The sequence below is a fragment of the Gymnoscopelus braueri genome (assembly GCF_963280865.1).
Source record: "Gymnoscopelus braueri genome assembly, chromosome: 1".
Classification (NCBI taxonomy): domain Eukaryota; kingdom Metazoa; phylum Chordata; class Actinopteri; order Myctophiformes; family Myctophidae; genus Gymnoscopelus; species Gymnoscopelus braueri.
The window spans coordinates 36,136,695-36,154,067 of NC_137603.1; the positions used below are offsets into that span (position 1 = coordinate 36,136,695).

The following is a 17,373-nucleotide window of genomic DNA, read 5'->3' on the forward strand; positions in this document are numbered from 1 at the left end:
TTGTTTTTTTATACAAGATAATTAAAAAATACATTTTGCTTTTCGTAAAAAAAAGTCAGTTTTGAATTCTACAGTATTCAACTTCAGTATTTACAGACTGAAATTACAGTACCAACTGTTGAGTTTGTCACAGGGTAAAATATCTGGAAATATAGTAAGCATCTGCATCTTTCAGCTTTTGCTTTAACAAAGTTCTGCAACCATCTTTCTATGATTATTTTCAAATTATAATGGTACAGTAGTATGATAAAATACAGACATACCTACATAGAATAGAGAACGTGCTTATGACATTTTGAACAAAAGGCACCATAAACTATGACAAAACAATGACACTCTTTCTTTGACAATCAGGTTGATGGGTTGTTTTTCATCAAGTCTATTATGGCACTGATTTATGGTTCCTTAGAATGTGGTTAGTCTAAGATATTCAGAAATTGGGAGATAAAACAGTTTACATGTGATAACTATACATCCACAAAGGTGACTTCAAATTCATCAATGGGGAAATCTGAAGGCCACTAATCAGGAAGGATGTGAGAACTGTACAAAGCTATAACTCTAGATGGCAGACTCACCAAGAGTGCTTTTCAAAGTTGTAATTAATTCAACATTATGTACTTTGACCACCAGTTCTTCCCATGAAAGAGACTAACCAAGTGAATCAGGAGAAGGCCAATAATACCCATGGGTATAGAGTGGACCAAGGATTACATTTTCTCTCGACAAAAGTAATTGGATTTATGATTATTGCCGAAAATAAGCTCTGTGGTGAATTGAATGAAGCTTAAATACAATTGGCAGAAATAAAAAGCTAACGTTACCCTAGCCTATGAATGAAATATACCATGGTCACGTCTTGAATGTCACCACCATAAATGCTTGCGTGTTTGGCGTTGATACTGTGTAATGTGAATGTCCCCGTCATAGTTTCATTTAGCTTTTACGTGTCTTTTTTTAAGACATGTAAAAGCTTTCAAGTGGAGTATGAGTGGGGTATTTACTATTTCTTGTCACAAAACAAAAATCTTGAAAATCTATTTTCATGTCGTATAACAAAACTTGAAAATCCATTAAGGCTGTGTTAACCACAGACTTTGCTTCAGGCATTTAACACCCCACCCAATCCCCGTCTTTGAGGGAAAGAACCAGGAAGTTGAAAATGCTAACTTGTTTCCAGGTTTGGGACTACACACACACACTTCACCACTATGATGCGAGGTGTCATTTTCCTGTCTGGAAAACAAGTCGGATGAATAGGCTATACATCACCTTCCCGCTAAACATAGCACAATGACACAAGGCTGTTTCTGCCTACCTCAGATATTCTAATGACCTCAAAACAGGAAAACTCATTGCCATATCAAATTTGTGTCTGCAATTATCGTATATGAGGTTTGCTTCAGGTGAGCTACACACATCCACATTAACCACTTTCAACTGGGCGTCCCTATTTTGGCCATACTGTATATTATAAAAATAAAATAAATTTAAGTCATGTCGCCATGTGTTAGATCAGTTATTTTAGAAAATAGGACTTAGGTGGTGAAGTGCCATGTGAGGAATAACAGACTAAGACGTCATCGCATTTACCACTTCGGCATGGCAAGAAAATTAACCTACTGCCTTCAACAAACCAGCTTCATGAGCCGGTATTCATTTGTTATAGCTGAATAATTGCAAACTGTCAGAGGAAAGATGCTCTCTGTTGTAATGGGTGAGACCTGGGCTGTCACAGTCATCAGCCAGATGGTTCTGGCTAGACACATTTTTTTCCTTAAATTTCCACCCAATCTCATTTAAATGCATGCTATGCAAATCAGACAGGAGGGAGAATGACTTTTTGTTGGGGTTCTTTTCATCACAAGAAACTGTTGCCATCTTCTGTGACACCCGTGTGCGCTTTGAATTGTAAAATGGCAACACAGACAATAACGATCGACCATGATAATTAGAATTTCAGCTCAGGCAGTTAGGTCTTTGAGATACAGATTTAATTTTGTTTGATACACCTAGTTACACGTACGCACACATGTGAACGCATGCACACACGCATACAAATGTAAACTGGTCGGAGGGGGACAGGGCCATGAATTATGGATATTCCATTTCGTCGTAATTTCCTCAGCCTCGATCTCTGCGGACATAAAGCAGTTAAGGGCATGCAGATGACTTAACGCGATGAATGCTCTGCATGACACATAATGCAGGCTGGGGTGAGCATGACAAAATGTTGCCATCTGAATGCATCCACAACCCCTCTGTTCTGCATCTGACTTTGAGGTCACATCGGTGGTCCAGTGGTCCAGCTTCCACTGGACGATCCGAAAACATTGGATTAACATTCATTTCAGTGAAAGGGAAGACAATACGACCCAACACTCTAGCAAGGTTTTCAAGTGTTCAAACCAAACAAAAGAGTGGAGACAAAACATTGCTGGAAATGAACAGATTCATAGCAGCCATGCTATCGAGTCATCCTCTGTGTGAATGTTAGCAACAGCCGCTAAAAATATAAGTGATCAATTTGGCAAAATAACACGTTAAGATTACAAACATAACTGTACGTACAGTATAACCTCTCAACTGAGACTAGCACTACAATGAAAATGAAAATGAGCTTCAACCACATATTCCTGGTTTAAAACTTAAAGATAAAATTCAGTCAATATTAGGCACCATTATCTCTCCTTACTTCCCTTTATAATATTTCCCTTTTCACCTCTGGTCTCATACACCAACAGCTACTACTAGTGTGGGCCATAGTCCACATTGTTACGTCATCATCTTCAATACGTCTTTCCAAAGTTTATCCCCCATAAGGCTATACATCCTTGTAACCTCAAGCTGACTTAACAAACTCCCAGAGGTAAAAAGTGACAAAAACAAATATAAAAAATAATTTGCTTTGCCAAACTGAAACAAAAATGTATATGTTATTTAAAGCATACATGCATTTAGGCATCTGTGAGTTTAAACACTAGCACACGTGCCTTCTTTACTAGGCTAGAGCCTACACTGTGTGGGATTAAATACATTAAATAATAATTACAGTAGTGATACTAGAGCTGCCTTATGGTCAATATACGAGTTATGCTGGAAAAGAAAAGAGAGAATTATAATTCCATTTCTGATGAGGGTCTGTGTGGTTTTGTGAGGTATCAACTGGTTTGAACTCTTTGAGTATGGAAATGCTAACTTGTGTTAGTTGGTATTCTTTCCCCTTGAAGTTAAGTTCAATGCCCAACTCCAAACCAGCATATTTATTGTTTACACAGTCATGTTGACTTGTGTAGAAATGAACAACTAATGCTCATGCAATATTTCCCTCAAGCATAATCTCCCTGAAACCCAGCAATTAGCCATTTGATTTTCAATTAGATTTTTCTTTTTATAAAATGCCCTCCTCAACTTTGAATGCCACTAGCTCTCAAAAAAAAAAAAAAAAAAAAAAGGTTATGGACAGCTTCCTGTCATTTGGACTCCTCCAATTAAGCCTAATTTATAAGACTTTATAAGAACAAATAACCGATTTTCATCTAAAAAGCCAGCGCAAGCCATAAGGTGATTCATCTCCCGATGAGCAGTTTGGTGGCTTGCATGGCTGCCTTCGCCGCCGGTGAGTGAACGTGTGTATGGGTGAATGTAATGCATACATTCTAAAGTGCCTTTGAAAAGGGCACTACCGAAATGCTGACCATTTAACAAGATACGCAGTGCTGGCATTGCTTCTTTCTACTTAGGAGATTTCCAACTGGAGCTTTAAATACACAAAGACGAAAACAGAATGGCCCCTGTCACTATGGTACAATGCAAAAATATAAGTCAAACAAAGACAACGTGTAATTTTAACAGGATGAAACGCATTGAAATGCTCTTTTTCTGTGAATGATATTTCGTTAGACTAACAAGGATTGTTGCATTAATGACAGGAAGGAGGAGTAAACGCAGATACTATGGTCTCACTGCGCTGCACCGCCCTCTGCTGACTGGAGACCTGGCTGCTGCTGCTCTTTATTGAGGATGATGCTGATTATATCTCCCTCATGGTCTTTCATGTGCTCCATCAGACGCTCTTTACTGGTGGACTCAAAGCCACAGATACAGCAGCAAAAGAGCAGCACGCAGTACTCCATGCCCGGACCTGGGGCGTGGGGTTGGCCTCGAGGCTGGGACTGTGCTGGGTCCTTCCCAAGGGGGCTGGAGGCTTCGCTGGGCCAGTGTGAAGGGTCCACGTTGGAGGGTAAGTGAAGGCCCTCTGAGCTGTCCACCACCAGCCGCAGGCCTGCTGCCGACGCGTGGGTTGGGTCTGGCGGAGCTGTGTCTTTGTCCCTTGGTGGCTGAGCCACTCCAGGCCGCTCTGCTACTGGCTCCAGAACAGAGGACAGCTTCTGAGGGGCACTGGGCGTCCTGGGGGACATGGAGGGGGGGAGAGAGAGAGAGAGAGAGACATATAGAGGTATCAGGGACAATCCAATTGCAATGGTCACAAATACACACACGCAATTGCAATAGAAAAGTGTAATCAAAAAAAGAACGGAAAAAAAAAACATTACTCACCGACAACTCTGGGATATGGCCTCATTGATGGCTTTGTTGACCTGCTCATAGTTATAGTTCTGGTCCCCAGCATGCTTCCACATGTGGGACTTTAGAGATGGTGGATGGCTGCACACATAGCCACACAGGGAACACCTGGACAGGAGCAGACGGGAAGGATGCAAGGGAGGAAAGAGATTTGCAGAGGAAAATGAGCAAAAGAGGGGGCATAATGAAGGTTTTAGCAAGGGGGACGGGAGGGAGGGAGGATAAAGACTCATTGGATTTAATATGTATTCTGAGGTGGTACTAATCCTCCTTTCTATCAAGAGGAATCAGCCTAACTAAAGACTCTGGGGAGTCAGGGGAGGAGGACTAAGGCATGTTTCGCTTCCTTAAAAAGGTGTATAAAGACATGTTTAGCTTATATATTATGACTCGCCGTATACTTGACATTACAGTGCCGACCATTATCCAAAGGATACCATGGTTTGTTTGATCATTGAGGAAACCAATTAGTTTCAGTACGGTATGAAAATGATCTTGCAGAGAATTGAAACTTGCATGAGATTTATTTAACACTAAATTCACTATGCAACCACTATGCCACCATTATCATTGCCTTTTAAAGATAGAATCTGGGACTCATTTGAATGAATAACATGTTAGTATAGCATGTTAAAACAAACACAAATGATCTCCCTACTCTTCCATTGAGAACTTTCCACCTTGGTGTCAGGTAGGACACCTACTAGTTGACCATGTCAATGAAGTTATTTGAAGCACACGGTGCCGCTCGCCGGATTGGACACTAGACGCACTGCCATCTTTATTGTAGTTTGGACATCATTGCGATTACCGGTTTCTGCCAGAAGATGGTAATGGATTGTAGCTTTAAGGCATTTTAACATGTGGATTTGGTTTGAAAGGTCTAGCTGAAAACAGTCCCTGGACAAAGGATTGATGTACCGGTAAGCGTTTCAAATATTCATATATTCTCAGGGCTCAGTGATGTTTAACAAATATTGACTCAATTATTCAGGTTAAGTCTGTTAACATTTGAATGACTTTGGAAAATCCGAAAATAAAGCTATTAGCAGAACAAATATGTTTATGTACGAGGCATGGTCAAAGCAACATGTATTGCAGTGGTATAGTCCTTTAACCTGTTGGTACTGTTCATGGGGCTTATTAAATATGTATGCATTCAAGAAGGCTAAAATGCTTGCCAGAGGGCAGAATTGTGAGTACTGTACATAAATCAGTTTGAAAATCTTGTTAGTGTCTTTTTTAAATGCACTTTTATATTGGGTGGGACATTTTTTATATGACTGGAAGATATAAAATATACCCTGAAGCACTGTAATAGAGGTAACACGTGTGAAAGTCAATGCAACCCACTGTCAAATGAAGGTAATGCAGCAATACTGACTGGTATATTACACAACATTTAGGTATCAGTCAAACCTCTTCTCACAGATACTGTATATCCCCATTCAGAGAGACGATATATATAGAGATCCCTGATATCATCAGTATATGCTCATATGTGGGCATGCCAATATAATAGACATATTGGTCGGTTCGGCAGTTCTGGACAACTGCTCGACGCCGGGCACCAATCTCTCTCATTGGGCACCAGCCTACTTGGGAACGATGCAAGTCGGGAACGTTGCATGTTGAAAATACATCCCCACCCAGTTATGCCATAACCGTTGTACCCGTCTGTCTCTCTGTGTCCCTTTTATGCCCATATATGGAGATTTCTATCTGTCAGACTTTGTCCCTTTTATGCCCATATATGGAGTTTGTGTCAGGCATGCCCAAATACCAGATCGGTCCAGCAGTTTGCAAGATTATCTCCAGACACATATGTTTTAACTTCAATTTGCCCATGTGACTGTGATCTGCAACACTGTGGTCACATAGAACTACATCACTGGTTGATCATAAACCTTAACAGTTTATTAAAGATCACAGATCAACAGTAGTTAATCAAGCTGAAATTGCTTTTCACAAAGAGCTCTCCATCGCTGCCAAAACATCATCCCTAAGTGATGCCGCAATTTATCCTCAGAAAGTCTTTTTGCACGTCTTTATGGATTCATATGAGGAACCGTACAGGTGCACATATTCTTGCACTTGATCGGCCAAAACCATCCACAATAGTTTCCTTAGCCCCGCTCCCGCTCGCCCCCACACCTAAATTGAAGTGCTATTTAGTCCTGCATCTTCCCGGAATATTACAGTCTAGTCCCACGTAATCCCACAATATTTCCATTGAATGTGTGAGAGCCAGAGAGAAAGAGAGAGAGAGAGAGAGAAACCGAGATTACAGTACCATCGACTGGTTATTAAATAGATGCTTTATGCACATACATGTGTTCATATCAAGCTAAAGTAAGTACAACCACACATGCTTCAGGTGCGTTACATCCGGTTTATCGCGGGACGGTGCAGAATTTACATTCCTTCTTTTTTTCCTCATGTCATTTTTGGCAGTCGACACTGTCAACAGACACTTGTCTTACGAACAACCTTGTACAGATACACCTCTCTCTGTTCATAACTGTATGTGCAGGACGACGTGCGAATGTTCTCACCTGTACTGCTCCAGCAGTTGCACAGCTTGGTGTTCCTGGGGGTGCCTCCTCATGTGGCTTTTTAGGCTGTTCATATTTGTGGTGGCAAAGTCACAGCTACAACACCTGGTATACAGAGACACGGTGGAGAGGAGGGTGTGAAGATGGAGGGGGATATAAAAGACAAGGAAAGAGAGAAGACGACAAAAAGGGGGGAGAGATCAGGGGGTGGCAGGAGAGGTATGGGTAAGAAAAGAGGGGGAGGGAGGAGAAATAAAGAGAAAGGATTAGAGAGAGGAAATGTGAGCGAGCGAGAAGGAGTTAGAGAGATAGAGACAGAAGTGAATAAAGCGACAAGGGAGAAAGCCTGCAGTTTAACAAGCTGTTGTCTGTGGTCAATATTGGCTTCTATTGGTGTGTTGCCTGGAGGGAATTAGGGATTTAGAACAAAACACAGAAAATTGCTACTGTAAGAAAACAAATACATTACAGTGTTTTCTACTTGGTTGCACTGTAGATGTTTTAGTTTGACGATGAAGCAGCCTTGTTAGTTGCCTTGAGGGAACAGAGGCAAACACTGTGAAGGCAGGCTCCACTCATAACTCATGGTCACCAAGACGCACAACAAATGGGACTGTTCCACAGTGCAATGCTGCAGCACACTGTTGCTGCTACAGGTCGCACAACCTGATTTGACAAGCCCTACAGTAGTGGATTTCTTTCAATACACATTTCTCATCTAAAAAAAGGGTCATGCCTTGCTTTTCAATGCCATGTTTTCATCATTTGAAATATAAAACAGAGTAGAAATACATCTCACCAAAGGTGGATTAAATGGTAAATGGTGCATTTATATAGCGCCTTTTATTCAAAGCACGTATACTTTACTATGTGCATTACATTCACCCATTCACATTCATACATGGTGGATGAAACCATGCAAGGCACCCACCTGCTCATCGGGAGCAGCCAGGGGTTTGAACCAGGAAGGAACCTTCCGATTCCTAAGCGGCCAATCTACATCCTGAGCCATGGCCGACCCTGTCTTTTACAAGAATGAGGCCCCTCTCTAATTTTAAATCATGTGTGCTTGCCACCCATTTATTTAGTAAATGCTGCCCTCACATATGATGAATTATGTGCATCAGAGAGGATTTCCCTATGGAAAACATTATTGTAGCACTTCGGAACACAGCGAAGAGTTGCCACCCAACAAAGTATGGGCTGTATCGTCTTCATACAGGTGCAGTAGCTCAATTCTTTACACAGGGAAAGTGCATTTGTGCTAATGTACAGTTCTGTTGTTCGGCATTTTGGCGTCATTGGCAATCAAGCAGCGTACTGCAATGCTGGTGTCAAAGATGACCATTAATACACATCGTCCACTGGCTAGGACCAGGTCAACAGCACATAATGACATATTTGCATCATTCTAGTTGGCGGAGCCACACCAAAATAGACATATTTACACTCATCTTTATGTAGACATATTGACACGCATCTTTATGTAATCTACGAGTATCTGTTGCACCTTGATTCATATCAATATATCCCTCAAGCTGGAAAAAATATTGTAAGATGGCAGTGTTTAAATGACAGAAATTGTTTTTGGGCAGAAATGTAGGACTACCGAGGAACTATGAATTATTGTGCTATTAATATGCCACAAGGAATGGGAAAAGCATCTACCCTAACCCTGATAGCCTACAAAGATTATTGGCTAGATAGAGCAAAGCTTGGCGTGTTGACAAAGAAACACAATAAAATAAAAGCACTCATGATGATAAGAAAAAGAGTAAATGCTCTTGCTTACGTTTCCAAATGAAAGCACCCTTGTAATACCTTTTGTTAAGTAGATAATAGGCCTTGATGCACATCTGTGAATAAGTGAGACAAGTAGGCCTATATAGCTGCGCCATGCACCTCAAACTAAAACATCTAGAAAACATTTAACCGGTGCTGTGCCATGCACATCTGGCCATGAAAATACCAAAATACTGTTGTCATGTCCCGTGTGCACTACGCTTTGCACTTCTATTTATGAAAATAGGCCACTATTACCTAGGGCTGGGTGAACGTTTGCCTCGATTACGATAAAAAATATATACAGTATATACTGAAAATAGCATCTACAAGCTCACAAAACGAATGGGTTGAGTCGATTATAGACTGAAAATAGCAGATCTACAAGCTCACAAAACGAATGGGTTTAGTCGATTATATAAAGTGTATTAGAATTTGTTCCGTGTCAATTTATTGATATCTAAGAAAAAATACGTACTTAAAAAAAAAATTGCTTCTTGATTACAAGTCAGTTATTGGTTCTAAATATCAGTTTCAATATATTTTAGGTTAATTACCCAGCCCTACCTCCAATCGTTCAGGGTTGATTTTACAGCACAAAGGAAGTGCATCAACTACGGCAGTATTATGTAAGACAGAGTCTGAATGAGTGCCACAATTATAATCAGTGCACGGAGGCAATGTGCAGCTTAGGATAAAGCGCCTTCACCAACCCACTGACTTTACACTAGCTTGTTACATTTTAATGTGACTAGCTGACAGGGTTTTCTTGCATAATTAATAGTCAGGTGTTATTTGGTGTGCATTTCCAGCTTGCCAGTTGCCACACAGAAATTGTTAAATATAAAGGAAATATCTACGGGTAATCACCTGCCTGTATCTGCCTTCATATGCTTCTACCCATTTAATTTATGATTGGGATTAGGCATGCCTTTGACTCGAGGTGTTTCTATTTTTCCATTTTCACATCATTAAGATTTTGTATGGTAACGGTTTTCCCATTACTTTGTGTTAGGATGAGATTTCTTCCTGTGATATGCTTTCCAATTGGACACTTAGTATAATGTTACAAGTGCTAATTATAGTGACAGTACTACCCTCAGGAGTTATACCGAAGAGAATAAGAGAGCAAAGTGTTAGGGCAAAAGATCAATGCATTACAACATTTTCCCTCCCCTTGCCTTCCAGGTGTTTTAGTTTGAAGATGAAGCGGCCTTGTCAGTTGCCTGGAGGGCACAAAGGCAAACGCGAGGCCTGTGAAGGGAGGCTACACCCGTAACTAATGGTCCATTGTGCAGCAGCTGACTGCCGTTGGTACATCATGGAAACTGATTTGACAAATCCTTCTGTAGTGGAATTTTTCTGAATAATTTCCAATACCACTGGCCCAGGTTTTCAGTTTGGAATGAGTACACACTACACAGGTTGCAGAGATCAATTTTAGCCGTCTCCTGATTACTTAAAATAATCTGTGAACATCATTTTGGATACATTAACATATGGTCACGGGGGTTGTCTCTAGATTAAATATAAGTACATTTAATTGGAGTTAGTTAATTGGAGTCAAATTAGTCATTCAGGCAATCAGTAGGGATATGAATATAAATATTCTTAATATATGCAGTGTTACAGCAGGGTGCAGGAAAGAGTAATTCCAAATTAGGGCTTTAGAACTATCCTTTAGAAGTTTCCTTTTACAGTGAGAGCCATCTAACATGTAATTTCAAATCTCCCACCCTTTCATCAAGAGAGAGATTCACTCTGCAAGTTCTCAGTCTAGGCATAACTGTCTGTGTATTAAAGATACCTTATGACAATATGGACTCATGGAAAGCAAACGGGAGAAAAGCACTCGCAGATGGATGCCTTAGCATGTGGAACCTGTAGAACAAAACCTTTCTGTAAATGTAACTGTTTCCTATGAATGTACAGAGTCAGCAGGCAAATTGGATTTGCCCCGGATAAATTGAATTTGCCCTCAAAGTCGTGCCAGAAACCTGTCACTCAATTGAAGGGGGAATTGCAACTTTGCAAAGCCACAAATCGAAATATGCAAGATTTGTACAGTTTGCATGTGTCAGGGTGTACCCTGGCAATGGATTTAAAACAGCAAGAAAGCCAATGTTGGAAATAGACACATAGTGTGGTAAAGATGGTCACACATACCCCTGGTGGCCAGGGACAGAATACACACAAGAACCCAGTTACAACGTCTCCCAAACAGCTTTAATAACAATGATGGCGAGTGGACTGTGTGAAAAGGTACTCAACAAATCAATTTAACCCATTAAGACCGGGAAAGCATCAGTCACTTTAGATTTTAACCACAATTTGTTTTAGAAAAATCATGAAAATGTGTGCAAATCTTTGAATATTTATGTTTTTTGTCTCAATTTTAACTCAAATCATTGCTTTTGGGGATTCTACAAATGTCTTCTAAATATATTTTTTTTTAAATAATGCTATAATATCAGTGGTTCTCAAACTTTTTCATGTCAAGGACCACCCAAAATGATATGCATTTGCCCACGGACTCCCATCTCAAAAATGTTCGCTTAAAAAAATATATATAGTCAAAGATTTGCAAAAATGCTCACGATAAAAATAGAAATAAAGCAGATCTACAAGCTTTATATCTGCTATTTTTTTTATCGCCAAAGAAATCTTAAAATGAAGATGCGAAGATTGAATGGGTTAAGCAGTGGAAAGCGTTTGAATGACCTGTATAGCTATAGCCATTATTTTATACTTTGGCTATTCAAAAATAGCAGATATACAAGCTCGTGCCACGCTATGAGCTTGTAGATCTGCTATTTTTGAAAAATCATGAAAATTGTGTGTAAATCTTTGAATATATATATTTTTAAAGCAAACATTTTGTAACTCAAATCCTTTGCTTCTGGGGGTCCCTGGAACAAGATATTTTGAGATGGGGGTCCGCGACCAAATATATATAATTTTGGGGGTCCGCGACATGAAAAAGTTTGAGAACCACTGATATTATTATAGCAACGTATGGTTTTCAGAAAACTTTAGAAGACATTTGTAGATGAGTTCCCGGATTGAATGGTTTAAGTGGTCAGATGGGTGGGCAGCATGCATTTTTATTCATTTTTATTAGATAGTTTTGGGTCTTTTCTGCCTTTATTTGGATAGTTCAGTGAAGACTGACAGGAAACAGGGAGAGAGAGAGAGAGAGATGGGGAGTGACACGCAGCAAAGGCCGTCGGGTATGGGAATCAAACCCGCGACTCGCTGTCAGGCTGCATCAGAGCCTATGTTATATGTGGTATGGACCTTAACCGTTAGGCCATCGGTGAACCAGAGCATGTTTATTTTAATGATCAATCAATCGATTGTGTTCTGGCTTGGACCAATGGAACCAACATAGCATACTTTAAGTTGCCATCTAACTGGTATCACAATGAAAACTCATTTTCAAGGTTTTAAGGAAAATAAATACCATGCCATTTTTTTAAACATATATTAATGTTAAATTATCATTAAAATCTTAGTGTATGCCAAATATTTGCCCACCTACAATACCATCGCAGCCCACAGGTTGGGAATGGCTGGTCTATACGAGTAAAAAGGAACAAACAAATCTTTGACTTGCATCCGCTTCAGGGATCAAGATGTTTTGCATGATGACAGAGAAAAGAGTGTCTGTGATCAAGCCGCGTAGATTCAGGGTTTCATTTTCATTTTTAATTTGTTTATTTATTTTTGTCTTGAAAGTCTAAGTATCTATCCGGGGCCTGACAAAAAGTATGACATCCTGTTTCTCAAGACCATAGAAACTATAGTTTCAGCGCCAAATAATGCCTCTCTTTTCGTGTTACCCGAATACAAATCAGCACAAAGAAAAAGGAAATCATACTAAAAACTCCATTCCGGTACATTAAGCAAAGTGATGTTATTGGCAACAGTGGGTATAAGCCACGAGCCACTTGAGAAGTCTTCAGTTGCATTATACGTGTCCACTTTATACTGCAATATTAGTCAATACTAAAAGAAAGATCTTTGTGTGTGTGACCACATCACACACACTATAAGCGAACATCAAAACCAGTGTTCACACAAGACAGCTGCTCGGCAGGAATGCAAGGACCATGTGCTTGCTTGAACAAAAACATGACAGCACCAGACCTGACTGAGCTTTCAAATAAGAGCAATGTGCTAGCCAGAGGCTGAGCTTTACTAGGTATCTACTGCCACCTAATGGATAAATAAAATATCAACATATTCTGTACTACAGAATATATAGACTATTTCAATCCAATACTATTTCAATTATATATTAAGGAAACCTCTGTCCGTCAGTCAGTCAGTCAGTCAGTCAGTCAGTCAGCCAGTCTCTCTGTTCCACATGGTTCTCCTCAGTGGATTGAGCAATTGATCAGCACACAGGCATTGACCATTAGCATGTGCAGACCGTGAAGAAGTCTGTTTTTTACTTCGCCCAAATTTAAGCTGTTTATTCGCATTTTTGTGTAAACATGAGATTTGGACTTTGGGGACTTTGGGCTTATGGGCAGTGTCCACACACACTGTGTTTTATGAGCGGGATGGCGCTTTGGATATCATTTCCATAGCACTAGCACGCACATTGACACGTGTACTGTTCAAATCCACTTTGTGTTATTAGCACACATAGCTTAGCTCAACCAGTGTAAACATCAACTTCTCATGGTTGTGAGTGGCAGCGATTCCATGTTGGGTCGTAAATGACCGTATTGTTACACACACCGACACAGACACACACACACACACACACACACACACACACACACACACCAACCACACGCCAATAGGATAAAATCACTGTCCAAAACTTAAAACTATGCATACCGAGCGCATAACCCAAAAGAACCCAAGAATACGCCAACCTTTCTATACATCTAGTTTGTAACTGTTGCCCTCGGAAACTACTATAGGGTAGTGTTATTCAAAAACGTATCTATTCCCAAAATATGATACCAAAACCATGCACAGAATGTCAGAAAGCTTCTTAAAGATAGGCCAGCGGTCCGGGCACTTAGGCACTTAGCGCGTCACAGGTTCGAGTCCCGAGCCCGACGGCCTTTGCTGCGTGTCATTCCCCGTTTCCTGTCCCTCTTCACTACTACTATCCAAAAAATTAAAATCAATAATGTGTGTTAAAATTAAAATAAAAAGTATGTACTGTATATGTGTGTCAGCTTCCATGACAGACACATTCTGTGTGCTTGCGTACGTGCACAACTACTAGTAACACAGTGAGACATAGTTATTTAAATTCAAATCTTGATAATAAAACATTGATATGTTATTAAATGTGCTTATAAGGATGTATTCTCACAGAAACACTGTATTTCCAGGTATAACTGCTGCCAATAGTTTATAAATGTATTTCTGTAAGTTTGGGTCCTGAGGAGACATCACATTTTTATTTTGGGTCTCAAGCTGAAAGGTTTCTCAACCCCTGCTTTAGCCCAATGTCTCCAAACCAAGTCTACGTTGCCAAGTTAAAAATGGACTGGGCAGGTAGTACTCTTTCAGTATTTGGAATGAGATTTAATTGGTACAGTACATCCTGCAAGACTGTAAGCAGACTCACCTGTAAGGTTTATCAGAGTTGTGGATACGTCTGTGATTCCTCACGCCAACGTAGGTGGAGCTAGTGTAGTCGCACACGTCACACTTGTATATGTTCTGTATGCTAGAATCTGAGGAGGACAAATGATAATGTATGGAAAGCAAACATCAATGTATCAACAAAAAGCAATAACATAAAATGCTTATGGTCCAGGCTAGGATATTATGCCAAACCTCAGTCAAACATACTAATAATACCAATACTACTACTACTAAGAAGAAGAAGAAAAGAAGAAGATTATTTAGTGATGATATGAATTAATCAGACAGACACATAAAATAATCTGAGGTAAGAATATGAGGGGGAAAACTGAAAAAGAAATAGTTTTTCATAAAACTGATCATTGTTTAAAGGTTTTCCTGTATGGATCGGTCTTAAATGACTGAGCTAGCCTGCATTCCAGTACATTGCAGAGCATGGGAGACCTTATAAATTAAATATCAAAGACTCATACAGCTTTATAACATGTACTGTACATAATGTACAGGGGGGGGAAAAGAAGACAGTGACAGAATTTCTGCAGCAGCAGCTGCTTTATTTGCAACAGGAAATTAGTAAGAGAACAAACACATGCAATAAAAGTGCAAGTCACACATTGTGTGGAAATAACGAATATACAAACAGAAACTTCAACTTTAGCCTATAATTTAAGTTTTAATGATTAGGATGATTATCCCGCAGCGGCAGCATTTATTATTTTGTCCATCTTATTAAAATAATGAAATTTGGATGGGTGTGTTTTGCCAAATTGTTGCTGTCAATGGTGCAAACTGGGGTAGGTGCTACTCTGCTAACCTCGCCTGTGATCTTAGCTTAGTCCTGAAAAGAATATCGAATGGAAGTGATATGTTTTACAATTCTTCGTTATATAAACAAGTTTTGGTCAGTGAGAGAGGTGCGTGGCAGCAGAAAGACAGTCGTCAGTGTCGTCTCACCTCCGTTCATTACAGTGCAGAGTCACGTTGCTATAGTAACCCGACACTGGCACTGCACGTGTTACAGCCGAATGTATACAGTAGATCTACAAGCTCCAAACGTGCCGCGGACGCGACACACTGCAAGATTGTAGATCTGCTATTTTCGACACGTGACCCGCTGCTGCTGAAGTTCATCTTAGAAAAGGTTAGATTGTGGGTCTTTCCTGTACGTTTTATCTTATCTTATATTTCTTTGCTGTCTTGCGAAACATGCTTTTTCACTGCTTGTACCTACATGTATGAGTGAGTGACAAAATAAACACTCTTGATTCATTAGGGGTTAAAAGGTGACGGTCCCATACAGGGACCCCAAAGAGCCTTAAATGTTGCCAGTAAAAACAATTCTAAAACTAACAGGTGTAACACAGGTCAAACAGAACAATATCTTCCCGTCTCCTTGATCTGGTAAATAGCCTTGCTGCTGAATTTTAAAATAGCTGCAATCAAGAGAAGGAAATCGGACTCAGGCAGTAATAGAGGGAATTTACACTTATCTAAATGTGAAAATAATAAAGGTGGATAGAATTATCACAAAAACAACCGCAAAGCTGTACTGTGTTTAGTGAATAAATGTTATTTTGTCCCATCTGTATGATACAGTATGTTAATAGAACATAACATATACAATTGGGGTGGTTGTATTTGATATTGCCCTGCACTTCTATCGAGACATTCAGTTTCTCCCCTGAAAGCAGGGGAGCTACAAGCTTGTAAATCTAAAATGTTTTGAGGAATTGTGAACATTTGTGGAAATCTTTGATTATATATATTCTTTTAAAGCGAATATATTTTCTCAAATCTTTGCTTCTGGGAGTCGTCCCTGGAACAAAATATTTTGAGATGGGGGTCTGCAGCCAAATCTGCAGACCCCCATCACACTCGATGCGTGGCACACTCGGTGCCACGCTATGAGCTTGTATATCTGCTATTTTTTAATAGCCGAAGAAATAAAAAATGACACAGATGCGTTCCTGGATTGAATGGGCTAACCTGATTATCAAAACCAAATGTCTGAATCAGAAACCGCATCCCATGTTGTCACTAGGCCTGGCCTGTTACAATGCTCCATGTTTCCTACCTTCTTCTGTTGTCCGTTCAGCTTCCTCTGTGGTTACCATGGCTTCACTGACAGGCGTGAGAGCTGCCACTGCACTGGTGGAGCTGTGCTGATCTCTCTCGTGATTTCGCAGCTGACTCTAAGGAAGGGAAACGTTATGATAAATTACTTAAATGCATTACTTTTATAATCATACAATATCAAGAAATGATTACATGAAAGAACTTTCGTTCATGTCTAGGTCAATGTTAAAGCTTTCTCACTGTGGGCAACTTCCTTCCTGTATTAGTACATTTGTCAAGTTCACATCAATGTTAAACCTCTCTTATTTTGGATGTGTCTTGCACAAAGTATAACATTGAAATGTTGGCTGAGTGAGTGCTGACTGAAGCAGGGGGAGCACTTTGATGCACGCTGCACATTTAATAGGCCCACTTACTCTCGAATACCACTTTTGGAGCGGATAATGTCAAACTGGAGAGAGCTTCACCTCAGAAACATTTAGCAACTTTCTTAAACCAACTTCTCAAATCTACTGAATAATACGATGAACTTAACGATCTCTGTTGCACTAAAGGGCACTGAAGTCTCTTCATGACAGCAGAGGAATCAATAGTTCTCTCCTCTCGCTTGCACCAACAACACATGGCCAACTTCTGGTGCTGCACTGCATCAAGCTGTTTTCATCTCTTCAACAAGGTACAGCATAACAATAATCCATCCATATGGTCCATTTGACAAAGTGCCTTATGCTTGATTTATACTTCACTGCATATC

The 17,373-nt window shown here is 40.0% G+C and overlaps 1 protein-coding gene across 4 annotated transcripts in view; it reads right to left on the reverse strand.

Moving 5' to 3' along the window:
• Window positions 1-783: 783 nt before the first annotated feature.
• The window catches only part of znf507 (zinc finger protein 507), a 107,510-nt gene continuing 90,920 nt past the window's right edge, over window positions 784-17,373 (reverse strand). For all 4 annotated transcript variants that reach the window (XM_080425959.1, XM_080425957.1, XM_080425956.1 and 1 more), the window contains 5 exons: window positions 16,618-16,735; window positions 14,524-14,632; window positions 7,143-7,247; window positions 4,561-4,695; window positions 784-4,410 (listed from right to left, as the gene is read on the reverse strand). In XM_080425959.1, coding sequence (XP_080282085.1) covers window positions 3,963-4,410; window positions 4,561-4,695; window positions 7,143-7,247; window positions 14,524-14,632; window positions 16,618-16,735 — 915 coding nt within the window. In that variant the 3' untranslated portion in view covers window positions 784-3,962. The remainder of the gene's footprint in view (window positions 4,411-4,560; window positions 4,696-7,142; window positions 7,248-14,523; window positions 14,633-16,617; window positions 16,736-17,373) is intronic.